Raw genomic sequence first — 16,287 nt, 5'->3', positions numbered from 1 at the left:
TGGCCTGTGCTCGCAGGGGGTCAGACTAGATGATCACAATGCGCCTTTCTGGTCTTGGGATCTATGAATCCTTTGGAAAATCATCCAAATCTTGATTTTAAATTCGCCAGTGATCAAGAACCCACCTTGCCCCTTGATAAATGAGTTAATGACTCTCACTTGAAAATTTACATCTTATTTCCAGTCTGAATTGCTCTGGCTTCAACTTCCAGCCCTTCAGGGGACAACGTTAATACAAGTGGTTGGCTACGCTGAAGAGCCCATCATCAGATCTCTGTTTCCCAGGTAGGGATTTACAGATGGACCAAGTCTTCCCTTAACCTTCTCTGTCACCGAACAGACTAAGCTTCCGAGTACCTCCTGGAGGGGCACGTCATCGAATCCTTTCAACAGCCTCCTGGCTTTTCTCTCAAAGCCCTCCAGTGTATCAACATCCTTCTTTAACTGTGGGCACCACTGCTGGATACAGGATTCCAGCCGCAGTCGTAATGGTGCCCAATGCAGCGGTAACAACCTCTCTGCACCCACTCGCCATCCCCCTAGTTTGTGCCTCCCAGGATGGCATTAGCCCTTTTGGCCCCAGCATCTCATCAGCCACCACAGTCCCCAGATCTTTTTCTTCTTGGGAAGCACTAGCATGCTCTGAATGCTGCAGCGATCCAAGCCAACAACCTACATGCCGTGGGGGGCTTGGCCAAGACCCTCCCGAATGAACACACCCCTGACTCACAGGAGGTGCTGTAATCAAACTGCAATGATGGCCGACACCCGACCTGGGCACAGACAGGTGGCCCAGAGGCCAAAGGCTCCATAGCGAGGCATCTGCCACACCCTCAGGCCCCCTTTCCCACACCACTACAGCATCTCCTGAGCTGCTGCGGGGGGCACATAGGAGCCCTGACTTCAGCCTGTTTGCCCTCGCTGGGAGGAGGGAGAAGGGGAAGGGCTTATGACAACAGGAAACAGCATGGCATCTTCCTACACAGGATCTTACCCAAGACATCAAGCCACTTCTCAGCTGCCCAGGGCACGTTGGAGACCTCCTCCAGGGCTTGTTCTGACCCAGGTGCCTGGGTGTCATCTCTGGCTGGTGGGGCCCTTCCCGTCCCTATGTTCTCCAAAGGGGGGAGTTCACTCAGGTCATCGTCGTCATCCTCATCTAGGACTTCAAAGTCCTCCCCGCTGTCCAGCATGGAGGCGCTGGCCTTGGCGAGGCCCAGTGAGCCAAGATCGATGCTGGTGTCAGCCCAGTCAGGGGAGCCATCGGCTGGACCCTCCCCTCCAGAAGCCATTGCAGAGAGGTGAGGATCAAACTAACTAGGAAGTAAAAACAGAAGAGGATGTTTTGTTTGGGGTTTTTTCCCAGGGAGAGGCGGGGAGGGGGGAGTTTAGAACAGCTGTACTTTGAGATTCAAGAACTACCTTGAAATGGGGCCTTGGAACCCAGCTCCCTCCTCCCCTCAGCCCAGCAGCCCTTGGGGAAGTCAGCACTCACACTCTGATAAACAGTAATCATCACTCAGATATAGCCAGGGTCCAGGACCCTGAGCTACCGCGAGAGAGACTGCAAATGGAACAGAACCAAAGCACCTGAAATTGCTATTCCCTCACTGAAGCACAGTGGGGCATGTTTGCCCATTGCTCCCCTGCCCCCATCCTGGCTGGTGCCTGAACTCTGGGTGCAAATTGACCGGCTATCTTTTACCTCTGGTCTTTGCCATGAGCTTCGCAGGGCTTCTCCCCCGGCTCTGAAAGCCAGAAGCCCGGCACGGAAGAGTTAATGTACAGCCGATCCCAGGATCACTGCAACCACACGTTTCCCTAACTAGTTTCCATTTATAGCAAGACCTAGGAGCTGGGCTCTGTTGGGAGACCGAGCCTAACATGGCACAACATGGGGAGGAATTAGGAGCCATCAAGCTCATAGGCAGCAAAGAGCCTAACTGGCAGAGGGAAAATATTTCCCAGATACAGAGTCTACAGCCGGGTGGGTAGCAAGCGAGCCTCTCAACAGGGTTTTAGGAAGGCCTGGTTGACAAACACCTAGCTGTGGAGATTACCCCAGCGCTGGAGGAACGGGCGGCTGGTACCTCCGGGCTGGGCTGTACCCTTAGGCAGGCTCTTGGTCCTCAGTCAAGGGGACAGTTCCAGAAGGCCACCCATTCGGCGAGGGGCTTCATTCCTCTTTTCCAAGGGTATCTTTAAATAAAATAAAATATCAATCAAAAAAGCTTGAGGAGTCTCTTGCAGAGTCTGCAATCCCCACCCAGCCCCCATTTGGAGATATCTGGATCCGATACCAGAGCCACCCATACACTGTGCTGCTTTAGAGCCAACTATTGCTAAAAAATAATCCTTGGGAAGAGGCGAGCGAGTGATGCCGCCAAGAGTCCAAGGGCAGACAGATTATGTCAACCCAGCTTCCCAGCCTGGCCTCACACTCAGAGGGTGGAGGACAAGCCAAGGCCTCAAAGAGAAACAACAGGAACCTTGTGTCTCCACCGCAGAGCCCACCGCTGCTCTGGGTAAGGCAGAGAACATTCCCAGCAACAAGGGAAGCTTGTTCACAGCAAGAGCTCGGTCTGCAAGCAAACGCCATTTGCTGGGAGCGGTTTATTACACGCAAAGTGCCACAAGTAGCATGCTGAGGAAAAGGCACCTGCTGCTAACAGCAAACTCGCAAACAGATCAGTTCCCAGCCAGGGCATGAGAAGGGGCAGCCAGCTCGCAGACAGAACAGGAACACCCTGGCTAGCTTCAGACAACACAAACCCAGCTCCACAGAAGATAGATGAGAGCAGAGCGCCCATCAGCCTGGGCCGAGCAGGCAATGAACATGTAAGAGAACAGATTTGGGATGGACAGGAAGAGACTGGTCTGGTGACAGCTGATGGAGATCAGCTGCCTTAGCATTCTCCTCTGGAGTAGGTTTCAGCCTTGCTGCCAGCTAATTACAGAAGCGAAACCAAGGCTGATCTTGGACACCAGCCCAGGACCACAAAAGACCACCTATGACCTACACTTGGAACTGGAGATATCGAGGCAAATAACAGAGTCTGCAGCTCAAACATCCAGACAAGAGCTACAGTACCGTGCCTAGCACCTTGGGGCCCCAGCCGTGGATTGAGCTCTGAGGCCCTAATGCAATACACGTGATAAAGGATACAGCTCAGAACTGTCCACCCACCAGCTCGGAGCTCTAGGCTTGCTGGAGAGCATCCTTCTCCCCGTCCGGGTCCTTCCAGCCTCCTGGCTAACGCACCATCATGCACCAAACAGCAATGCCTGGATCTAGCCATTTGTATCCACTATGGCAGGGGTTCTCAAACTGGGGGTGTGACCCCTCACGGGGTCACTAGGTAGTTACATGGAGGTCACGAGCTATCAGCTTTATGAGGTTGACAGCCCTTAGCCCCCATTAAATTAAATCCCCCTGCCCCCGTTTTTTACTTACAAGGGGGGGTGATACTCAGAGGCTTGCTGTGTGAAAGGGGTCATCAATACAAAAAGTTTGAAAACCACCGCTCTACAGCAAAGACAGGCCAGAAAAGATCCATATTTTAGGAAGTTACTCCTCAGTGTCACGCCCACCCCCTCCAGTTATCAAAAGGGAAAGACTGGGGAGTTTTAAATAAAAGTTCCCTCTTCACCACTGCCACAGTTTGTTTCCCTTTCTCTCTCTTTGGGACTGGGAAAGATGCTCAGATCCATAGCAATGAGGACCAGGTGAGTAGCTAGATAGACGGGGGATAATAATCCTGATTGTATCCCATCCTTAGTCCCTGGCCTGAAGAGTTTAACAGTGTAAATCACAGGCCGGTCTCACACTACAAGTCTGTGCAGCACTCGGCACAAGTGGCCCTCTGGGAGCTACCACAGTAGAATAATGAAGATCAGGCCCATAAAACACAAATAAATCCAGCCCGGTCAGCGTCCCCTTCTGGTTCTCAGGCCCTTGCTACTGGCCAGGCTCCTTGTGATCCCAATGCAACATGGGAGGTAAAGTTACACTCCTTCTAAATGTAACGGACATATTGCTTTTCACACTTGTCACTCTGATGAGTGTGCTCCCAGAACCCCGGGCCCTGAAAGGACGGGCACAACTGGGACAAGCCCGGGAGCTTCCCTTAACCAGTCACTGGCCAGGGAGACTCAGGGGTCTGGCAGGCCCAAGACACTTTTCTGCTGCATATGGCCTGAGCGAATTCATCCTTGCCTTAACCACTGCCCCCTCCCCCCCTGCAGCCCCCAGCCCATTGCCTGTTGGCCTTCGCCTCTCTCATTGCCAGTCCCTCCAGCCCAGGCTGCCAGCCCAGCTATGAGACAGGCTGCAGCAGCATGCTGGGTCACCACAGGGAACACACGCACCCAGCTGGGACGCTTAGCAAACAACAGGCAAGTTAGAGGTTGTAGTCACCATGCCAAGGTACAAGTCCTTTAAGAGACAGGACCCTAGCTACCCACTTCCGCTTTCCCGGGCTCCTGCCCACACCACCCTGCCCCAAGTCACTCGCCAAGGGGGAATTCAGAGTAAAGCCCCCAGCCAAGAGCACAGCATGGATTGGCACCCCGCAGGGAGAGCCCATCCAGAGACTCAGGCCGCTCCAGTCTACAATAAAGCACCAGAAGGCAGCCTAATTCTGTGAGCCCCACGATGCTCGGAGAACTGCCTGGATTTACGTGACAGCGTTTCCCATCACCCCAACGTCGCAGCATGGGGCAGGAAATCACATTTTCCCCCAGCAGGCGTTTCAATTACGGAGCGATACAAAGCCTCTGTGAGGGGCCCAGCCCAAATGGGCAACACCCGCTGGAGCCTTGGCCCAGCCAACAAGTCCAGGCAGAAATGAAGGTATCGTCCCCTCCAGCAGTTGCCCTTTTCAGGCCCCGCTTCCCAGCAGGAGCCACCCACAGAAAGAGATGGCAGGACAGAAGCACCAGACTTAACAGGAGCTCACCACCAACACGGTGAGAGCGATATGGGGACTGGACTCTTCAGCCTCACCAAAACCCCAGGGAGCAGGAACAGATGCCCCTGCCCTTCTCTGCCAAGCCACTGCAGGCCACACAACTGGTCAGCGGGCGCCATGGGGGGACTGCCCCTTTGGAACGATCCCCCTCCACACAGTCCTTCTGCGCCCCCCGCCGCTCCTGGGGTTCCCCCCCGCCCCAGGACAGGGCCCCGCCGCTCCTCACCCCGGGGCCCCTGGGGTTCCCCCCCCCGCCCCGGGGCTCCACCCCCGCCCCATCGCTCCTGGGGTTCCCCAGGGCCCGTCCCCCACCCCCCCTACCCCTAGGGTCCCCCCCGCCCCGGGACCCCGCCCCGGGACCCCGCCACTCCTGGCCCGCCCCATTCCCCACCCCGCCGCCCCGGGGCTCCCCCCCGCCCAGGGCTTCCCACCCCCACCCCCCGCCCCTGGGGTTCCCCGGGGCCCGTCCCCCACCCCCCGCCCCTGGGGTTCCCCCCCACCCCGGGACCCCGCCGCTCCTGGCCCGCTCCCCGCCCCATCCCCCACCCCGCCGCCCCTGGGGTTCCCCGGGGCCCGTCCCTGGGGCTCCCCCCCGCCCCGCCCCACCCCGCCGCTCCTGGGGTTCCCCGGGGCCCGTCCCTGGGGCTCCCCCCCGCCCCGCCGCTCCTGGGGCCACGATCCCACGGCCCTCTCCGCCCCCGCGGGCTGGGGAAGCGGCTTGGCCCAGTCCCCCGGGCGCCCCTGCCCTTCACAGGCCCCTGCCGAGGCAGGGCCATCCCGGCCGCGCTCGGACACGGGGCACCGGGCAGGGGCCAGCCCCCCCCGCCAGCTCCGGCACCCACCTGGCCTCCGGGACCAGCTACTCCAGCCCCGCCCCCGGCTCTCATTGGCTCCGCGGGCCTGCTCCTGGCCCGCCCGCGGCTCTCATTGGCTCGCCTAGGCGAGGAAGGCTGCCGCTAACTGGCTGGCTGCAACGCCCGTCCCGTCTGCATCGGCCTTTGCCCGGAGCCTTCTTAAAGGGGCCGCGGCCTGTAGGGCTGCGCGCAGGTGGGCTCAGCCCGGGCTGCGGTGTTGGGGCGTGCGGGGGCTCTGGCCTGGGTCCCCGGCGTGGCACGCCGGGGGGGAAAGGTCGTAGCAGCCTCCACTGCCATGCAGAAGGGGCAGCCAGCAGGCCCCAGCATGCACCGCTGCACCGGGGAGCTGGCAGGTCCCAGCATGCACCGCTGCACCCCTGCCCTGGGGAGCTGGCAGGCCCCAGCATGCACTGCTGCACCCAGCCCTGGGGAGATGGCAGGCCCCAGCATGCGCCGCTGCACCCAGCCCTGGGGAGCTGGCAGGCCCCAGCATGCACTGCTGCACCCCTGCCCTGGGGAGCTGGCAGGCCCCAGCATGCGCCGCTGCACCCAGCCCTGGGGAGCTGGCAGGCCCCAGCATGCACTGCTGCACCCCTGCCCTGGGGAGATGGCAGGCCCTAGCATGCACTGCTGCACCCAGCCCTGGGGCATGCCAGGCCCCAACATGCACTGCTGCACCCAGCCCTGGGGAGATGGCAGGCCCCAGGATGCATTGCTCTGATCCAAGGTGGCATCCACCCCACGGGGATGGCACAGCCCATCAGTGCATGTGCCCCTTGATGCTGGCAGCCTGGACTCTGCCTCCCCTTTGCAACTTGGACTGAGACAAAATCCCTCATTTTAATCCCTGGATTGTGTGTGACAACACAGAGCTAGTGTCCTGGTCACTTTTGTGGCTGAAAGTTATCTACCTCCTATATGCAGCCACTGCACCCTCATTCAGGGTCTTTGTCACACGCTCCATCCCCAGGGGGCCTGGCAGGTTGAGAGGTGTGATCAGGGCAGAGCACTGCAGTCCTTCTGCAGGCGGCATCTCTTTGTCAATGACACTATGTATGTGTGGCTGAACTCTGCGGGAAAGAGGGCGCATTCTGCCTTCCCCTGGCGTAAACCTCCAACCTTCCTCCCATGTGCTAATAGCTCAATAAGTTTCCACGTTCATGGATGCTTCCCTTCTTATGTATTGGGACCAGGATAGAGTGTCCCAGTCTTCAGGAATTCTCTTGTGCCGGTTTGATCACTCTTCTCATCCATTTTATGCCTCACTCATGCAAGACTTTCACTAGGTCTGTCATCACTTCATCCCTTTGCCTTCATTTCCTGGACCACACTTCTCACCTCCTCCTCTGTTAGGTCAGGCTCAGGCATCACATTAAGATCATATGTTGGCAACTCTGCCCTAAAAGGGCTTTGCCTATTTAAGAGGCTCTCAAAGTATTGTTTCCAACTGTCCTTTCATTTGTTTGGGTGTCACTAACAATCTCCCCAGACCATCATTTACCAATGGTGTTAGAATACCATCCTCTTTCCCTTAGCCCTTCATATGGGTTATATCTCAAAATTAAATAACTATTGGATCTTACACATTTTTATCACAACATAGGGCACAAATCCTCCATCATACCCACTGACACCAGAGAAAGTATTTTTAAATTCATAGAAATCTGGGGCTAGGTACCATGGTAGATATCTCCAGGAGATATACAAAGAACTTTCCCTAGAATGTGTTAAGTATGGTGCAGTAACATCTGTCAGCAGGCAGCATTCTGAAATTGACTCTGAAATATGAGAACCTAAAGGAAGAGATGAAGAAGTAAGCCCCAGTTCAGGAAACCATCCCTATTTGGGACAGCACTTGAGCACATACTTTACATGCACCTACAATTAATCTCATGCTTCAATGCTTTCTTGAATTGTGGCCCTAGACTACTCTGCTTTAATACTCATTTAACAAACAGAAGATCAACACAGAAATTTGAGATTTAAACAAAATAAGGTCACTGCCCCTGTTAGGATGAGCAGATTAATTCTTCTCCATTATTCATATCACTTTCCTGCACACACAAAGGAGCAATATTCAGTGCAAGGTTACTGATTTATCTCTAGGTTACATTTCAACCAGGAACTTGCAGTATTTTAATTTTTCTGTAAGAAAGGAAACATGATTTTTTCCTAGGGCAAAAGATCACCCATTTGTGACGTATGTCCAAGGACACCAGATCACCACCTTGTGATTTTTTTTCCAAGTCACTTGACCACTGGTTCATATATATATATATATGCATCTATACACACCATTGGTTCATATGAATATTTTTATTTAAAAGGGACCTTACTGGACATGGGCAGGACTTCATCCTTACCTTCTCTTCTTTATTTTCTGTCTGAGTCATGCAAGCTTTTAAAATGACACCATCCACATCAAAATCTGAGGAGAAATGTTGAACATATTCAGAAATCCATTCACATGGCCTTGAAAAACTACCAAGAGATGCATAACTTTTTAAAATTGAAGTTGTTTTTAAGATTGCCAGGCCAGTAGCGAAAGAGGATGAAATTTCCTTTCCCTCTTATGGTCTGTGATGTTGTGTGCGCGTGCACGCACACACACACACACACACACACTCTCTTTTGGTGCGAGTGAGATGGATGGAATTTCTATTAATGAAAGACCCTTGATTTAGATTATTAAGGGGAAAGTGCTAAATGAGGCCCTGTTTTTAGAAAATCTGGAAGACAAGTGGAAAAGGAAGCAGCATTTCAGCTGGTCTGACTATCTGTGCTGGCAACGTCTGCCTTATCTGATTTATCGGTAACTTTGAGGCTTACTGCAAACTGAGAAAAAAGTGAAGCAATAATTTTCCTGAAAAAGCCCTGCAAGCTCTCGTATTTTTTCTGACAAATGACTCACCGAGACTTGGGGAACTTTTCTCTTGGTGATTTGTGCTGGCAAAGAAGCTTGAAGTTGGACCAGCCTGTGCACTGACTGGACCTTATATGAAGTAGAAAAAAGTTGCTTTGATTTTATTCCAGTCCACTGGGCTCAACCTGTACACTGCTCAGCCAATCTGTCTCTGATTTAGTTTCCTAGGGATGCACAAGAATGTACTGCTCCCAGAGAACCTCATAAATATTTCTGTGCCTGTGTAGGTACCCCAGAGCCCTTTTGGTCACATTAATCTTCTAGGTTTCAGAGTAGCAGCCGTGTTAGTCTGTATTCGCAAAAAGAAAAGGAGGACTTGTGGCACCTTAGAGACTAACAAATTTATTTGAGCATAAGCTTTCGTGAGCTGTTGCTCACGAAAGCTTATGCTCAAATAAATTTGTTAGTCTCTAAGGTGCCACAAGTCCTCCTTTTCTTTTTATTAATCTTCTACAGCCTCATCCCTGAGAAAATTTATCTCTAGGGATGGGGGGGCGCTTATGTTATCCAAATAGCTGAGGGGGTCACATGAACTGTTACCCACTGGGCCAGAGTCCCTACAACGTCAAAGCCAATTTCCATGCTCTGCCAGAGTCCCCACAGTGCCCATGACCCCTGCCCAGCTGGCTTCTCCACATCAAAGCCCACAACAGTATTACTTTTGTTGGAGCCTCCCCCTTGAGAGACCCAGAGGGCAGCTGTGCGAGCCCCCCCCCAAACAGACACTGAGTGGGAGGGGAGCTGAGGGGGCTCCCCTTTGGGACACTGAGGAGGATCAGGGTTGTGGGGGGCTCCCCCATAGAGCCACTGAGGGGGAGCTGTAGGGGGGCTCCCCCTTGGGACACTGAAGGGGAGGGGAGTCCTGGGGGGCTCCCCCATAGAGCACTAAGGTGGAGGTGGAGCTGTAGGGGGTTCCCCTTGGAACACTGGGGGGCAGCAGGGTTGTGGGGGGCTCCCCATAAATCACTGAGGGAGAGGGGGAGCTGTAGGGGGTTTCCCTTGGGACACTGTGGGGGAGGGGTGTTATGGGGGGGGCTCCCCCATAGAGCACTGAGGGGGAGGGGGAGCTGCAGGGGGTTTCCCTTGGGGCACTGCAGGGGAGCAGGGTTGAGGGGGGCTCCCCCAGAGAGCACTGAGGGGGAAGGGAAGCTGTAGGGGGGGCTCCCCCTTGGGACACTGAGGGGGACAGGGGTTGTGGGGGGCTCCCCATAGAGCACTGAGGGGAGGGGGAGCTGCAGGGGGTTTCCCTTGGGATGCTGAGGGGGAGGGATGTTGTGGGGGGGCTCCCCCACAGAGCACTGAGGGGCAGGGGGAGGGGGAGCTGAGGGGGGACTCCCCACAGAGCCCTGAGGGGGGAGGGGAGGGGGAGCTGCGGGGGGGCTCCCCACAGAGCCCTGAGGGGGGAGGGGAGGGGGAGCTGCGGGGGGGCTCCCCACAGAGCCCTGAGGGGCAGGGGAGGGGGAGCTGCGGGGGGGCTCCCCACAGAGCCCTGAGGGGCAGGGGAGGGGGAGCTGCGGGGGGGCTCCCCACAGAGCCCGGAGGGGGGAGGGGGAGCTGCGGGGGTTTCCCTTGGGATGCTGAGGGGGAGGGATGTTGTGGGGGGGCTCCCCCACAGAGCCCTGAGGGGCAGGGGGAGGGGGAGCTGCGGGGGGGCTCCCCACAGAGCCCTGAGGGGCAGGGGAGGGGGAGCTGCGGGGGGGCTCCCCACAGAGCCCTGAGGGGCAGGGGGAGCTGCGGGGGGGCTCCCCACAGAGCCCTGAGGGGGGAGGGGAGGGGGAGCTGCGGGGGGGCTCCCCACAGAGCCCTGAGGGGCAGGGGGAGCTGCGGGGGGGCTCCCCACAGAGCCCTGAGGGGGGGAGGGGAGGGGGAGCTGCGGGGGGGCTCCCCACAGAGCCCTGAGGGGCAGGGGGAGCTGCGGGGGGGCTCCCCACAGAGCCCTGAGGGGGGAGGGGAGGGGGAGCTGCGGGGGGGCTCCCCACAGAGCCCGGAGGGGCAGGGGGAGCTGCGGGGGTTTCCCTTGGGGCACGGGGCGGGGGTAAGCGGGGGCGGGGTCCCCCAGGGGGCCAGGGGCGGGGACTCCTTGCGGGACCTCACGCACATGTACGTGCTGACGCGCCGGTCGCGTCGTGCGCGTGGCCGCCATCCCGGAAGTGAGGCTCTCGCCCGCGGATCCCGCGAGCCGCCGCCGGCCCGCGCTTGCTCCGGCTCCGCCGCGTCCGGTCCCGCTGCCCCACGGAAGCCCCCTGGCCGCGGCGCCGCGTCCGTTATGTGAAGGCGGCGGCCCCAGGCTGAGCGGCCGCCCCAGGTGCGCGGCCTCCGGCTGGGGAATCAGGGGGGTCCCGAGCCAATGGGGGGGCCCCGGCTGCCTTGGGGCGGGGCTTTGGGGGGTCTCCATCCAGTGGGGGGCGGTGATTCCATACGAGGAGGGGTCATGAGCTGTTCCTATCCGGCAGGGGAGGGGCTATGGGGGTCCCATCCTATGGGGGGCCGGGGGCTCCTATAGGGCGAGGGGTTGTGGAGGGGCAGGGGGTTCCCTGGGGCGGGGTCCTGTAGGGAGAAGTGTTACAGGGTGTCGCCATCCAGTGGGGGTCTGCGTTCAGTGGGGACACCTGAGGCCCATGGGGAAAGGGCTTGAGGGGTTTTGGAGTTGGGGTGGTCCCCAGACAAGGGGCTGGAAGGGCTTCTAGCCAGGCATGAGCCCTTCTAGCCGGCCACATCTCTAAAGGATCCAAATTTCCTCCTGGGGGTAGGCGAGGCCGTACTTTATCCCATGAGCTGTGTAGGTGTGTGGCTTTGGCGGGGCATCTCTGTAGCGGGACTAGATCTTGCCCTTTGGGAGAGGGCGAAGGGCTGCAGGGGCTGCAGTCACAGCGAGCAGCTTTGGTCTCATTGCTGCAGTTCTGGTTGTGTGTAAGGTAGGAGTGAAGGCGTGGCTGGTTCGGGAGGGATTCTGCTTTCTTCCTTCCTCAAGGATCTGACTGTTGTGAAAAACAGTTTGAGGGTGTCTGATGCTGTTTATTGTTGCTAGGGCCGGTGAAGGAAGCTGCTTTATGTCTTTGTGAGCAGCCCTATGAACTTCCCCTCTGTATCTCTGTCCCTTTCTGCAGGCTGCAGTGTACAGTAAAATGGAGCCCACAGCCTCCGGTGTGTTTTGCAGCAGGGTGCTAAGTATGGTGAACTCTGAAGACGTGAACGCCATCATTTTGGCTCAGAAGAATATGTGAGTCAAGTGGAATCTTATCAGCCAAAATACCCTGCTGTTCTGTTCAATAAATATACAAATATCCTTCTAATTGCTAGTAATTCAGAGAAACTGGATGACTCAGTGGGGTTAGCATGTGTTATAAAACCCTTGATCACTACTTCAAATCTGTCCTAGGTTGCCAGTGACTAACTGACAGCTGTTCTGTTCAGTGCCTGTCAAAATGAGTTGCAAGGTCTTAGTTCAATTCCTAGTGGGCATGTGTCTGGGCTGAAGAAGAGAGGGTTACATTTGCCACTTGTAGGCTGTCGTAGCTGAGAGGTCAAAGACCAAAAGAGCTGATCTTTCCGGGGCATGGGTGAGCTGCTTTGTGCTAATGCAGACTTTCTCAATTACTGGTGCTTTGTCAATTCTGGGAATAAACAGAGGCCTTTAGTCTGCAGGACAGTCAAGTCAGTGCCATCCTTAGTGCTGAATTAATTTCCTTTTTTAAACAAATTTTAAATATTAAGAAAAGTCCATCCAACATGTCTTAGCTGAACTTCACGTCTGTTCTCCCTTTTTGCTGCTTCTTTAAACTCCTCAATTCACTTATTTTGAATTCTTCCCTCAAGCCCCAAATTTCCTGACAACTTTCCTGTCAGTAGAAATAGTCAGTTAGACTCTGATTGATTTCACTAGGGTTTTGCCCAGGGTGAAATTTTGCATGCAGAGTTCTCTGGGCAGGACTGGGGCTTTAATCGCTTCAAAAGCTTTTCAAGGAGAGGAAAAGAAGGATATAATTTTCTTCCTGACTTTTATGGGGTTTGTGCATGTTTTTGAGATAATTGTGAAAAGTCTTACCTGGTGTGCTTTATTTTTGGAAACTCATGGACAAATTCCCCATGTCTCTTCTCGCTCTAGGCTCGATAGATTTGAGAAAACCAACGAGATGTTGCTCAACTTTAATAATCTATCCAATGTACGCATGCAGCAGATGAATGAGAGGTTCCTGCATCACACTAGGACGCTGGTGGAAATGAAGAAAGATCTAGATAGTATCTTCCGAAGAATCAGGTGGGCTCTGGATTCAAAGTCTGGGATGCGGCATCTTTCTATAGTGCCTCCTGTTGGATGATAGAGGAAGGGCCCTGAGTGGATTCAGAGGGTATCCTGCCCTGCTTTCCCTGTCCCAGGCAAGGTCACTGAGACACATTGACCTCTGTACAGCACCCCAGGAGGGTCAGAAAACAACATAATGGTGACTAACAAACTCTTTCAGAAGGGGAGTGAAAAAAGGCATAGCTTGCTTTTACTCTGCAAAACAAACCAACATGGGAAGGAGGAGGGATGTGGCATTTGCCATAGTACATTGGGTGTCAGGCTCCTGGCTTCCAGTCCTAGCTCTAATAAATTTGTTAGTCTCTAAGGTGCCACAAGTACTCCTTTTCTTTTTGCAAATACAGACTAACACGGCTGCTACTCTGAAACCAGTCCTAGCTCTGTCACTGACCTTGTGACTCAAGTTACATCACCTCTCCATGCCTCTGCAAAATGGGGAAAATGCAGACCCACCTCACAGAGGGCTTGTGAGGCTTAATGCTTGTAAAGGGATGTCCTATCCTTGGGTGAAAGGTGGTAGAGAAGGATTACATATTATTTAAAAGCTTCTAATTTCAATTCTGGGGACAGCCTTGTCTTTGCTAAGGTGGAGGTAAAGTCATGAGACTGTCAAGAGTCTGCAAAGCAGTAGAGTATTTGTTGATTTACAGTGAATTACTTTATTCAAAAGCTCTGGGGCAAGGGGGGTAGTTTGGCCCCTTTACTTCTCAGTGCATGGAGTGTAATAGCAGGTGCCCCTGCCCTGTGGTGGGGAGGTGCAGCAAGCAGGCAGTCCATGAAGAGACCTGGAAGCTGCTGGAGCAATCAGGGGCCTTGGAGCTGTTGCTCCTTGATTGGGGTGCGTGACACTTCTCAATGCTGCAGTACCCCATTTCCAGAGTGGGAAGGGACCTCAGGCTCCCTACTTGCTACTGGGTTTAATAAAGTGCTTGAAGGGAAATGTCCCCTTGGGGAACATCTGGCGAGAGGAGATGTGGTCAGGACGTGACACATTACGCCTCACATCTAGCCTTTGTTCAGCAGGGTCCGGAGCTCAGGAGGGCCTGGGATTTCTGTTCCTGCAACAGCATGAACGTGCAGTGCAAGGGCATTTTATCTTAATCTGCTTAAAGGGTTCCTGCAACAAAGCTTGTTCTGCTGAATGCTCGGCAGCTCTTTCGTTGGAGGGGGAGGGGCAGTAGGTTGGTAGATATATTTATGTACTTGGTTAAAACTCAGCTCTCTTTTTCTTCTCCCTCCTGCCCCCTTACAGGACCCTAAAAGGGAAGCTGGCCAAACAGTACCCAGAAGCTTTCAGCAGTGAGTGTCTCCTTGTTATTCAATCTGATTTACAGCCTTTATATTGGCTTCCTTCCACTCTGATAAATCAGAACTTCTTGGTAATACAGCACTGGTTACTCTAGAGTCCCAGTGCATCTGAAGCTAAAGAGAAATGTGTGTTTGGGCCAGGGGCAGGCAGCTTGCAGTGTGGAGTCTCTAGCGAGATTTTTTTTTTTTAAATACCTCTGTGTTACCCAGTGAAAGGTGGCTGGGTGTAGGGTACAAAGCTGCAACTGGCTGCCAAGTTGAGTGCACATCACAGCAAAAGAGCTGGCAGGTTTTTTGTTAGTACAATAATGAGCAGCCAAAGATTTTTGAAATAGAAATTGTAAGTTCGAGCACCCTCGAGTCCTTCCTCAGTCCATTTTGGTGGTGATTTAGGATTCCTTCTGCAGTCATCTGTTTCCTCTTGCTGATACCTGTACCATGTCATCTTTACTCTGGGTAGCTGGAGTAACATGTGGCAAAGATACCTGGAGTCCTGTCGTCTTTATGCAGACACAATTGTTACCTCAGCAGTTTATTCTGTTTCTCTCCTTTCAGATATTCACGAATCTCCAATTCTAGAAGATGATGATGATTTTGACCCTATTCCAAAAAGCACGGCGACCACAATTGCTACCTCTGAGCAGAGCACAGGGTCTTGCGACACAAGCCCTGACATTATTTCTCCAACCCTGAGTCAGGATTTTGAGGATTTATCGCAAGGCCGGTATGATTCTCCAGCTGTTAATGGACAGAGTCTAACAGATGATGAAATGGCCAATGAGCTGGACTAACACGTTCTAAAAACTAAGGCATCAGCTGAATCAGCTGCATGGACTATGGAGCGCAACCAGAGAACTTCCTGTCCTGTATTTATATTTCTGTGTTTCCTTGGCCATTTATTTTTTTATGGGGAGAGGGAAAGTGACGGCTGAGTGGAGAGGGGCCCATCACATGGTATTTAAAACTGCCATCATAATGCAAATGTCGAGTCTGGGTATGGCAAACATGCAAAATGTATGAATTGAAATGTCTCTTCTCTGTTCTTGTTTGTTTGTGTGTTCAGGGGAGAGCAGTAACCCAAAGGTTATCTTTGAACATTAGTTTCTGGACAAATAGAGATCTTCTCAGAAGAGTACTCTTAACTGCTTTTCTTTATATTTTTCTTAAATTTACTTGGTTTTACACAGAAATCTTGAGGCTCTGTAATTTACAGTGCATGCAAACCCAAACTATAGCCTCCTTACCAGCATGGTACAAATATCTCTCAGCTGTGGCTCGCAGGAGCTTATACTTGCAAAGCAACAATAGCTTGCTTTTTGTGATCTTCTCTGCCTTCTGAGAGGCCTGCCTGCACGACAGGGCCATGTAGCTAATTAATATATGCTAATGATTTCTCTAGCACCTACAGAACGTTTTTTCCCACACGGTAGCAAAAACCTGAAGTCCTCTTTCTTTAAGTGCGCAGCTGTCCTGTGCTGCACCTTGGATTTTCAGGAGGGAATCTTTTATAACCGCACTCGCATTGCTTAATGGAGACCTTTGACTGGGACAGTTTGACAACTACTATGGCTGTACCTTGCTCTCTCTCGTGTTCATCATATGTTAAATTATCAGGTAGTTTCTTTGGGTAAAACCTTTCATTTTTCAAACTGCGATAAAGACCCTGTACCGAAATGTCTGCTTTTTGTCTGTTTTCACCTGACTTTGCCAATGTCTGTGTTTAATGTATTGCTGAGAGCCAGGATGGAAATAACTAAACCTGTTGTCAATCTAGGAGGGAGGGGAAAGTTGCCCTCTAATCCTCAGTGGTTGTGATCAGCATATCTCCAGAAATATTATAGTGAAAAGAAAATATTTTTGTATTACATGTTTACAAATGCTAGGAGAAAATAACCAATAGAGAATTCATTAATAAAACATCCATCCAAA

General features: G+C 53.6%; 2 protein-coding genes and 1 long non-coding RNA gene across 20 annotated transcripts in view; 2 read left to right on the top strand and 1 right to left on the bottom strand.

The window, feature by feature from the left end:
- The window catches only part of LOC122457454, an 18,194-nt gene extending 15,443 nt beyond the window's left edge, over positions 1–2,751 (top strand). The window contains exon 3 of the long non-coding RNA XR_006276976.1: positions 2,741–2,751. This is a non-coding gene — a long non-coding RNA (uncharacterized LOC122457454). The remainder of the gene's footprint in view (positions 1–2,740) is intronic.
- Positions 1–10,930, bottom strand: part of FKBP8 (FKBP prolyl isomerase 8) — a 23,183-nt gene extending 12,253 nt beyond the window's left edge. Inside the window, exons 1-4 of one of the 16 annotated variants that reach the window (XM_043502496.1) lie at positions 10,846–10,930; positions 8,188–8,252; positions 2,061–2,199; positions 995–1,317 (exon numbers count right to left, since the gene is read on the bottom strand). In XM_043502496.1, coding sequence (XP_043358431.1) covers positions 995–1,292 — 298 coding nt within the window. In that variant the 5' untranslated portion in view covers positions 1,293–1,317; positions 2,061–2,199; positions 8,188–8,252; positions 10,846–10,930. Of the gene's footprint in view, positions 1–994; positions 1,318–2,011; positions 2,200–2,659; positions 3,028–3,187; positions 3,209–4,958; positions 5,165–5,812; positions 6,160–8,187; positions 8,253–10,845 lie in introns of those variants that run through there. The other 15 variants (XM_043502498.1, XM_038384187.2, XM_043502506.1 and 12 more) reach the window with 15 other exon arrangements.
- KXD1 (KxDL motif containing 1) lies at positions 10,887–16,287 on the top strand. 3 transcript variants are annotated; one of them, XM_043502507.1, is made up of 6 exons: positions 10,887–10,932; positions 10,970–11,064; positions 11,852–11,967; positions 12,853–13,005; positions 14,303–14,349; positions 14,914–16,287. In XM_043502507.1, the coding sequence occupies exons 3-6, from the start codon at positions 11,873–11,875 to the stop codon at positions 15,147–15,149; spliced, it is 531 nt and encodes a 176-aa protein (XP_043358442.1). In that variant the 5' UTR covers positions 10,887–10,932; positions 10,970–11,064; positions 11,852–11,872; the 3' UTR covers positions 15,150–16,287. The 3 variants fall into 3 exon arrangements, with proteins under 3 accessions (XP_043358442.1, XP_038239824.1, XP_043358443.1); XM_038383896.2 differs by lacking the exon at positions 10,887–10,932 and having other exon boundaries at positions 10,972–11,052; positions 11,855–11,967; XM_043502508.1 differs by lacking the exon at positions 10,887–10,932 and having other exon boundaries at positions 10,978–11,052; positions 11,855–13,005.

Source organism: Dermochelys coriacea, chromosome 25, assembly GCF_009764565.3.
Source record: "Dermochelys coriacea isolate rDerCor1 chromosome 25, rDerCor1.pri.v4, whole genome shotgun sequence".
Classification (NCBI taxonomy): Eukaryota; Metazoa; Chordata; order Testudines; family Dermochelyidae; genus Dermochelys; species Dermochelys coriacea.
Note: the sequence above shows the minus strand (reverse complement) of the source record. Positions and strands in the feature narration are given on the sequence as shown.